The sequence below is a fragment of the Salvia miltiorrhiza genome, chromosome 3 (assembly GCF_028751815.1).
Source record: "Salvia miltiorrhiza cultivar Shanhuang (shh) chromosome 3, IMPLAD_Smil_shh, whole genome shotgun sequence".
Taxonomy (NCBI): domain Eukaryota; kingdom Viridiplantae; phylum Streptophyta; class Magnoliopsida; order Lamiales; family Lamiaceae; genus Salvia; species Salvia miltiorrhiza.
The window spans coordinates 56,138,720-56,149,515 of record NC_080389.1 but is presented as its reverse complement, the minus strand read 5'-3'; the positions used below and the strand labels follow the sequence as shown (position 1 = coordinate 56,149,515).

The 10,796-nt window shown below is 36.0% G+C and overlaps 1 protein-coding gene across 1 annotated transcript; it reads left to right on the top strand.

The window, feature by feature from the left end:
- Positions 1-564: 564 nt before the first annotated feature.
- Positions 565-2,484, top strand: LOC131014580 (heat stress transcription factor B-2b-like). The gene is made up of 3 exons (XM_057942588.1): positions 565-1,005; positions 1,089-1,355; positions 1,441-2,484. The coding sequence occupies exons 2-3, from the start codon at positions 1,101-1,103 to the stop codon at positions 2,221-2,223; spliced, it is 1,038 nt and encodes a 345-aa protein (XP_057798571.1). The 5' UTR covers positions 565-1,005; positions 1,089-1,100; the 3' UTR covers positions 2,224-2,484.
- The last annotated feature ends 8,312 nt before the right edge of the window (positions 2,485-10,796 follow it).

Genomic DNA, 10,796 nt, shown 5'->3' with positions numbered 1-10,796 from the left:
CTCGAACCAGTAGGGTTTTTGTCTTGCGAAAGAGGAGGAACCACAACAGCAGACGTCTGAAAGTTATTGGAGATTGGAGGAAGGTTGAGAGCTGATCGATCTGAGATGCCCGCCATCGCCGAAGCGGAAACCGGCGCCGAGAACAAAGGCGGCAGAACTAGGGTTTGAGAGAAACCCTAGAGAGAAAAGCGTCCATCTCATGAATCTCTTTTTTCGATTACTCGTTTCAAGTGTGTAGTTAATAAAATATAAAAGTGATAAAGTAGGAGAAAGAATGTAATAAAAGTGATAAAGTAGGAAAGAGAAAGTTATTATTATTATCCAAAATGAAAACGTGTCAAGATTCATAGAACGACCCAAAAAGAAAAATTTGTCAAGATTCATGGGACGGGGGGAAGGGAGTAATAAATTAGGAACAAGGTTCTGTGTGTCTGTGTGCGTGGAGAGAGAAGAGCCTAATTTAATCATGAAGATATTTTTGTAAATTCCCAATCCAAATTGAAATTCGAAAAGGGTTATACACCTCCTTTTATTGATTCCAGTCAAAATATCCAAAACGAAAATGGATAAATTCTCCATATATTTCTTACACACAGAAAAAGAAAATAAAAAACTAATAATAATTCAACCCACAAAAGAGAAACTTCTTTTAGATTCTGTTGTTACGCTTCTAATTAATATGGGTTTAAATTAGTAGAAAACGTTCAAGAAATTTCAACAGCACACTATTTGGAGCTCCTCCAGATTTAATTGAGCTGTCTACCTCTATCCACTCTCCTACCGCCACGTCTGCGTGCCCCACCGAAACTTCTCGTTCTTTCCTTCCCTTACACTTTTCTCTCATTTCCCCATTTTTTCTCTCTATCCCCCCCGCCCCTCAATATTTGCTTTTTTACTCTCTCTCTCTCTCTCTGCATTTATTTGTCATCAGAACCTTCTGGAATTACCACACAACCTGCGCGCTTTCCCTCTCTGGCAAATTAGATTTCAACAGAATTAACGTCTGTAAGTATAATTTCCGGTTTTTGTGATTGATTTAGCTATGTTGCTTTTGTTGGTTGGAATTGATAGATTTTGGTGCGGTGTAGGTGAGCGGCTTTATGGCTCCGCCACCGGTGGATCGGAGCGGAAGCGGTGAATCGACGGCCGGTGATGCACCGCGGTCTCTTCCGACGCCGTTTCTGACCAAGACGTATCAGCTCGTGGACGACCAGGCGATCGATGACGTTATCTCCTGGAACGAAGACGGATCTACTTTTATCGTTTGGAATCCGACGGAGTTCGCCAGAGATTTGCTGCCAAAGTATTTCAAGCACAATAATTTCTCCAGTTTCGTTCGGCAGTTGAACACCTACGTAAGCTCCGATGTTCGGATAATCTGTTTTTGTGGTTGGGACTTGATGTTTTCGTTGTTGACGGGGTTTTCTGTTGAATACTTAGGGATTCAGGAAGGTTATGCCGGATCGATGGGAATTCTCCAACGAATGCTTTCGGAGAGGTGAGAAGAAGCTCTTGTGCGACATTCAGCGCCGGAAAATCGCGCCGTCGTCTTCGGTCGTAGTGGCGGCAGCGGCAGCGGCCACGGCGGTGCTTCCGACAATATCCACGCCGCTGACGGTTTCTCCGTCCGACTCCGGCGAGGAGCAGGTGATTTCATCCTCCAATTCCCCGGGGAGGGTACGCGACTTCAGCGGCGGCACATCGGAGCTGATTGGCGAAAACGAGAGACTGAGAAAGGAAAACTCGCAGCTCAACAAAGAGTTGAGCCAAATGAAGAATTTATGTAACAATATATTTTCTCTGATGTCGAATTACGCGAGCAGCAATAAGAGCAACGGCGGCAGCAGCAGCGATCAACAAACGTACAGCTGTAAGTTGTCCGTGGCTGAGAACGCGATGCAGCCGTTAGATCTGCTTCCCATGACGAAATTCTGCGAGGAGATGCAGACCGCCGTCGTGGCGGCGGCGGCGAACGGCGCAGAGGAGAGCCATATCAGATCGGCGGCGGAGGAAATAAGCGCGAGATTGTTCGGCGTGCCGATAGGAATGAAACGCGGGAGGGAGGGAGAGGGTAGTTCGGCGGAGCACGATATGGATCTGCAGCTGCAGCAGCCGGTAGGTGATATCAAATCGGAGCCGATGGATCAAGACAGCAGCGGCGACGATCGCAAGTCCGCGTGGCTGACGCGGAGCAACTCGAGAAATCGGAAGGTTCTTAATTGATGTATGCTAGATGTACGGTGGGGAGCATCGCAGAGGATTAGATCTTGGTAAAATATGTTTTAGAGTAGTGTAGAAGCGCGTGTATGTACGAGATGAGGCACGTGCCAAACGGACTCTCGTGTCGATAATCTCGTGCGCATGGGCCCTTTTTCAGGAAGGTTCCTAAAGTAGTCCTTTTTTTTGTATTTTATTTAAAGAGGCTATTGTTATTTCTTTTGTTTTAGATTTAATTTAAATTATTCGCTCTGAATATTTTCTACCTGCGTGTTCTCTTTTTATTATCTTTCTTTTGAAATGTTGAGTTTAATCTAATTGCTGCTTGACTGCCTAATTGTTCCAATTTCACGGCTATCGAGTGACGGTATTTATTGGTCAAAATTTTAGACCGTTCGAAATACTGCCCGCGCAATTAATTTAATCAATATTCCTTCCATCTCGTGAAATTTGAATAATTTTTTTTCGTTACGAATTTTAAGGAGTTAATATTTTGTCTGTCAACTATAGTAGGTGAAAAAAAATAAAAGAGTGAATAATAATAATAAAAAAAAAGTTTACCATAAAAAAAAAGTGTTCAAATTTCGTGGGACAACCAAAAAAAGAATACTGCTCAAGTTCGCAGGATGAAGTGAGTATTTTTTTGGGCCGTTTCAATTAAATTAATCAATTTTCTTAAATAAAATAAATATAAATAAATAATATTTATTCTCTTATTTAATTTATTATCAAACACGCATAAAACACTATTTTCTTTAAATTTCGTGTTGAAAAGAAGTTGATCAACTTAACAGGGACATATGGAATATTAGAGACAATTTAGATACTCTTTTCGTCATACGCGAAAGTTTTTTTTTTTTTTTCCACCCATAAAAAAGATAATCATTTTTATTTTCGACCATAACCTCAAAGGCGAAAACACTATCTACCACACATCATCACTTTTTGGAAAAAATAATGGGTCCCTTTTACTATCAAATACTCCCTTCGTCCGCCAAGAATATGGCGCTTTGGTTGGGCACGAGATTTAATAAAATGGTTGGTGATTTTTATGTAGTGGAGAAAGAGTTCTATCATTATTTGAAATGAGCGGTTGAAATTAAATAATATGTGAGTTTTTTGTAAATAAATAGTATTTGTAAGGATGAATGATAAAGAAAAAATGTGGGACCATGTAAAAAGAAAAGTGACATACTCTTTGCGGATGCCCAAAATGGCAATTGTAACATACTTTTGACGGACGAAGGGAGTAGTATTTTAAAAAAATCATGTTATTCATCAAATGATACTCTCTAACACGACGGGGATGGAGTATAATATAAAAGAAGAGTTCTTTACTTCTAAATTTTCTTTCTCAACTTAATTTCCTCCACCAATTTTTTTTTCTCTCTTTTAACTTTTTTCTATTAGTAATTATTTTTGAAAAAATCGTTAACTTCAATTTATGAAAAAAATAAAATATGGGTGTTAAGTTAAAGATTACGAGAAAATCACTAGTTCGATATAAAATTATAAAACTAAATTTGAAACAAATAAATTATAATAATTGTTTAAAATGTTAAAATTAATTGTTGTTCCCACTCATTTATCTTTAGTGTTGACATCATGCTATATTTTTTTTTTATTTTTTTTTGTTTGTTGTTGAAAAAATAAGTAGATGACATTTTTTTCCTTTAAATTTTTTTTACATGATTATTTAATTATAAATATTTTAAATTTAAATATTATTAATTAAAATAATTTTTAATGCAATTAACGACAAGGATATTTGTATTAATTTTAATATGAATTTGTAAATAAAAAATTAGTTATATATCTAAAACTTAGAATTTAAATAGTATATAGATTTATTTAATTATGTTTAAGAATTTTTTCTTTATTTATATAAATATATTTGTTGTTATATTTTTTTTCTTCATATTATTCGTATTTTTCTGATTTTTTAAATTAGTTTGGGCTATTTAAATATGAACTTTTAATAATAATATACTTTGCGCCTTAAAAAAATTAATACTAGAGTTTGAAATTTTAAGAATCCAAAATTGTTATATTTATTGAATTTGTTATATTGATGGTTTAGTGTTATTTTCTCAAAATGAGATTGACTTCATTTATTTGTTTTACATTCTATAAATTTGATTATTATTATTATTATTATTATTATTATTATTATTATAAAATACTCATTAAATTTAATATTATATTCATTAAGATGATAATCTTATTATACACTATTTTAGATAAAATTTAATATTTAAAATTAACATAATTAATTTTAAATAATAAAATATATTGTGACTCGTGCATCGTACGAGATGGCGTACTAATAATTATAAATGATCAGCTTTTACTTGTTACTTATGATCGTTATCCTAAAGTTTTCCATTGTTTAAGTTTTTTTGACTCCAAAAAGTATAAATGATCAGCTTTTACTTGTTACTTATGATCGTTATCCTAAAGTTTTCCATTGTTTAAGTTTTTTTTACTCCAAAAAGTTTCTAGTTAACTTTAGATCATGTATTAGTTCTTTTCACTAGTGACAGACATTCTAAAAGAAATTGTTGGAACAAGAAATTCAAGAAATACTGCACTAAGATTTTTCAAAAAAAAAAGTCATCTGAAATGTCGAATGGTAAGAATTAGACTTTCTTTCTTTCTAAGATGATAGCAGTTTGTTGTGGAAACATTTCACTTTAGTATAAGAAACAATCTATCCGGCTAGCCATGATAAAGAACGAAAATCAAATTTTGACCCATAATTTTAAAACAATAAAATCTTGTCATTAATTAGGCAGTATGTCTATTATACCCTTTTTACCCGCGTGACCCAGCACAACCATCTCCTTTTACCCGTCAGATTCAGTCCAATCCTCTCTCTCTCTCTCGTTGCCGTCGATGAAGAGCCGATTTTTCCCCTCTCTCACATTGATTCCAATTTCGTAGCCACCGTACGCGTGATTCTCCTATCTTCCTCTCTCTCTCTCTCTCTCTCTCTCTCTCTCTCTCTCGCCCCCGTCGTCTCTCTCTCTCTCTCGCCGCTTTCGACGAATATGCAGTGATCCGGCGAGTTTTGATACAAGATTTTGTTTGTTTGTTTGTTTGATGTGCTTTATCTTCTTAACATCGTGATTTCTTTATTCTATTGCTGTTGTTTCCATATTTGTGTTGCACGTATGACACTTATGGCACTAATAGTGCCATAAGTGCCAAATTGATCGTTTTAAACACTTTCCCGTAGGCTTTAGATGTTCCATTTAGAGTTTAGATGATTCATTTAGGGTTTTTTGTTTGTTTCATGTGCTTCATCTTCTTCACATCGTGATTTATTCATTATATTGTTGTTGTTTCTGTATTTGTGCAGTGCGTATGGCACTTATGGCACTAATATAAGTGCCAAAATGACTATAGTACTTAGTTTTATTTTGAATTTTTGTTGGCATTTATGACACTAATAGTGCCATAAGTGCCAAAAGAAATATTTTACTTGGTTTTATTTTAGATTTTCATTGGCACTTATGGCACTATTAGTGCCATAAGTGCCAACGAAAATCCAAAATAAAATCAAGTAAAATCTTGGCACTTATGACACTATTAGTGCCAACGAAAATCCAAAATAAAATCAAATCTTGGCACTTATGGCACTAATAGTGCCATAAGTGCCTAACTCGACCCGGCATGCGACCTGCGTGCCTAATCTTACCCGGTCCACCTAATTCAAGGTAAAAACGTCTGAAATCGTTAAAAAGTCCAAAATTTACGTTTTTTCAATTAGTGGTCATAAATTGTGTTTTATGCTTCATTTTGGCTACTTTAAAATTTCGCTCTTAGTATAATGTATGATTGATAAAATAATTTAAATTGCTCAAATGTTTTATTTGCATGATTAAATTTTATATAGATAATTTGAGTTGTATCTAATTATTTAATTAAGTGATTATTTATCACATCAAAATTAAGTGAATTATTTAATTAATCATAATTCAATCATATCAATCTTATATATATATATATATATATATATATATAGGGGGCCGCTCCAATGAGACCCTCTAATTTTAGTGAGATCTAGGGCACGATCTGAAGCGTTTATTTTATCAATCCTATGACTGATATTGTATCTAGAGGGTAATTTTTTTTTCGCAGGGTTCGAATCCTGGAGGGAGCATAATATATACTGCCTTGTTCATCAGTATATATGTCTTATTCATTACCAATTTTTTAAATTTTATTTTTCATCAGTATATACATCTTGTTCGTTAGATATACGTCTTGTTCATCAGTATATATGTCTTATTTATTGTACTCAGTGTCTCACGAAAAATAAGGAGTCTCACTGGAGCGCGCCCATATATATATATATATATATATATATATATATATATATATGGGCTAGAATAAAAACACTTTTAAGTGTATAAAATATGAATGAATCTCAGCCCTTAGATCATCAAGATCTACGGTTGATTTGTAACCCTCCTGGACGAATTCGTGATCCTGGGTTCGAATCCCAAAGGCAGCAAATATTTATTTTTCACAATTCGTAATCATGTTGGATAAATTCGTAACACTGTTGGATAAAATTCGTAATTTGAAAAAACGTTTATATTTATACACTTAAGAGTGTTTTCATCCTAGCCCACCCCTATATATATATGTATATATATATATATATATATATGTATATATATGTATGTATGTATGTATGTATACATAAGGTGCGGTTCTAGTGAGAATCACAATTTTCGTGAGAATATGAGAACCATTAAAATTACTGCATCTGCTAGGGCTGGGAAATCATGCGGGTCGGATCGTTATCGGGTCGACCTGATATCGACCAGACCTGATAAGACCAAACCCTGAACACGACCTGTTAAGGGAATGCCCGACACAAACACGAACCTGACACGATTTGCTTAAACCCGAACCCGACACCGACACGAACTCGATAACAACACAATTAGAATCGAGTTGACACGACACGATCTGATTACAACCTGATGACAACACGAATTTGATCATTAATATATTTTTATAATATTTTGATCTAATAAATTAACTCTTAAATAAAATATATAATATGCATATAATTGACAATTTATACAATTTATATGAGTCAAGAAGATCTTATGAAAATTGAGCATTTTCGCCTAGGAAATGTAAAAGGGATATTGGACATTCTAGAACAACATTTCAAAGTTTTTTTTTACCAAAAAAGAAATTTTCCTTTCTTTTTATAATCTCAAATAGGAAGAGGTTTCGGATTTCATTTGGATATGAAATGGATTACCATATATAACATAAAATTTCTCTGTCGATTCCTTCTAGTCGAGCTTCTCGATCTGTCATTATACCCCGAGAAGTGGAAAGAATTACAATACCCATTCCACCCGAAACCATGCAGAGTTGAGTACTCAAGCAAGACAGAAAGAGAGGATTTTTCTTTTCTTTCAAGCAATTTCCCGAGAGTTTATCGTTTCCTTTCGATCTAATCGTATCAAGAAGGAATTGACTTATCTAAAGGAAGAGAATCAGCAACTATTTCATCCGTATCTGGCTCACTTCAACCTACTCAGAAAATAGGGTACTCTGAGAACAGAACAGAGACAAGACAGCAAGAACAAAGACTGGAGAGTTCCCCAACTAAGTGACAATCAGTAGGGCTTCTGCTAAACAAACCTAATCTCCTTGCTTATTTGAAGGTATACGTACATAGATTCTTAATGGTTCTGGTTAGAGATGGCGTCTAAGTGGCTATTAGGGGTCTAGTCTAGAGGTTGTGAGGGTATTGGTAGATTAGCGATGTGTAATGTCGCGGTATTTATTTCACTCAAGATTGGGTCTCCCTGTCCGGTGTTATTCCCGTGGCTTTCTCTTTCTTCGTTGAGCGCGTCTATCTTATAGAGTGGTCTACCCGTCTCACTTGCTTAGTCGGCTAAGGTAAGGTACCTTAACCTTGAACTTTTTTGCCAGACAGACGAAGTGGTTGTACAATCCCCTTGAAACCGATATGCTCTTTGCGGAGTTCGAGAGGAGTAGTTGTGTTGGATTGAGAGGCCGAAGCAGTGAAAGAGAATGTCTCATTTCTAATCTCATCCGTATTGCAATCGTGAAGTATAGGTTCATGGAGGCTGTGGTCGAGAAGCAAGGAGAAGGCTTTCGGCCGTGGGAGAGGGGAAAGGGAGGCGGGCCCCCTCATGTGATTTGATCAACATTCTGATTTTACAGATTCGGAATGAGAAACTATCATCCCAGTCAATCCAATTGGGATGCCCTGGATCTGACATGTTACTCGGTAAGAGTACCACGAAGCTCAGACTTAGGAGTGTAATCAATACTCCCAAATCAAAAGGGGAATTTATCTATGGTCGATTTTGGGACAAATCAAAAAATATATATTTGTACCTCGTAAAAAAGATTTATTTGTTTGTGGAATTAACCATTTACTTTCTTTTCGAAAGAAATTATGTTCAAACAAGCAAATATGTCATGGTTACACAACCCGTTGTCGATTTTTACATCCACTATTTTCGATTTGTCTAGAAATGAGGTGCTCTTGGCTCGACATTGTTTGTTCTGTTACACTTGAACCCTTCATTTTTTGTCGGGTTGTACATAGGCTTTTATTGTCGAAATTCTATTTTTTTCTACAATTAAGATCTTGTCTAGAGGGAAAAACGAACAAGGAAGTAAAATCTCATTATTTACAATCAATTCATTCAGTATTTCCATTTTTAGAGGACAATTTTTCACATTTAAATTTTGTATTAGATATACTAATACCTCGCTCTGTCCATGGAGATCGAGACCAGCCCCTTGTCTTATATAGGGTTTTAAACTTACGCTTCTTCAAATATCCCTTTCCTCTCGGGCACCCGTTTGAAACCGGTTGGTTCGTTCTTTCGAAGACAAGGTCGAAATACGGGCCATGGGCCATATGGTGAACAGGAACTTCACCGATTGTCCTGATAAAGGGCCAAGGCCCCGGCTGGGAGGCATCTACCTCATCCCGATCACAATGAGAGGTTCACTTTGAAATGCAATAAGGGACCATCCTTTTGTTGCGGCATGCTCCTCAGATTTACGGATTCGCAGGGGGCCCCTCTTATCTCTTCATTCTCCGAGCTCAGGTTATGGAAGAAGAAATCGAGAAGAAGGTATCAACAACAACTGGTTTCCAGGTATCTTCGTGGATAGAGATAAAGATAGGGATCCATCTAGACCTTGAATCACTATTTCCATTTTTTTGGATTGATTGCCTTTTTTTGTTTTTAACCACAAGTTTTAAATCTTAATGCAGGGCAAGGCAACCTGGAGTTCCGCCTGAAGAAACAGGGGCCGCGGTAGCTGCCGAATCTTCTACTAGTACATGGACAACTGTGTGGACCGATGGACTTACCAGTTTCTATCTAAAACACATTTTATATTAGTATATATACATGATGTTTGAACTTTCTAGTTGTCAAGTCGGGGGTTCCTTTTATATAGGGATGTAAATTAACAAAACTACTCATAGGCTATTCTAGACTTGGCTAGATAAACGTTCGCTCGAAACTCGATTCGATAGTAAACGAGCTAAGCTTAAGCCTGATTTCGAGCTCGATAATTTTATTGAGCAGAGCTTGAGCCTTACAACACTCAGCTCATTGAGTACTCGAATATGTTCAGATTTGATTGTTCACGAACATGTGTGCGAGCATGTTCACGAATCTTTAATTGAGTCTTCAATCGAGCTAGTGCACGAGCCTTAAACGAGTCGAGTTCGAGTAACATATTAATTAAGATCAAAAGCACATTTTGAACATTAATCAAGCTTTTCTTGAGTTTTTAGCAAATTCGAGCACGAATATCATAGAACATCGAAGGAGCCGAGCTCAAACTCAAACTCAAACTCAAACTCAAACTCAATAATATCGAATATCACATGAGTCAAGCTCGGGCTCAGTAAGTGAGTGACGAGTGAAGCTCGATCAACAATACAGAAGTTCGAATCGAACTCGAGTCGAACTCGTACACTCGTATATTTAAACGATCTGAACTCGTACACTCGTATAAATTATTTTATACTTATTAAATTCAAAACTAAATTATTTTTATTGAGAGCAAGAATTCAAATTTAAATTTGTGCAATTAAATTTAAATGAAAAATACAAAAATCAAAACTAAAAAGATCAAGTCAGCTATCCAGTCATCCCACTGTGGCCTCCTGACTCATTGTGGTCCCCCCTTCTATCAAGTCACTTCACTGTAGATGCTCTAAATTGTAAAAATACATTTGAAAATCTTAATATAAGCTTAGCTAAACACCTTCTTAGTCCCAAATTAATCGCGCTCGTGTGTGAGTCTGTCAATGCGTCACGAGTTTCTGAGATGTTTGCATGCTTCACCACTTCACCTCATCAACTTCAAAACTCCATTGTTTACCTCCTCAAAACTTCAAAGATATTCTCGTCGGCAATCCAATTCCGGCCTCTATTTAAGTTTTAATTTCTTATATATTGGATTAATATTGTACTTGCATGGAAGAAGGCGTAACAATTTAAAAGCAGCATCAAAAACCCAAAAATATGTGATGATAATAT

Excerpts from the sequence above, each read along its gene's own strand:
- LOC131014580 (XM_057942588.1), top strand. The coding sequence starts at position 1,101 with ATGGCTCCGCCACCGGTGGATCGGAGCGGAAGCGGTGAATCGACGGCC. Across the intron at positions 1,356-1,440 it reads TTCGGCAGTTGAACACCTAC|GGATTCAGGAAGGTTATGCC; the intron begins GTAAGCTCCGAT and ends TTGAATACTTAG.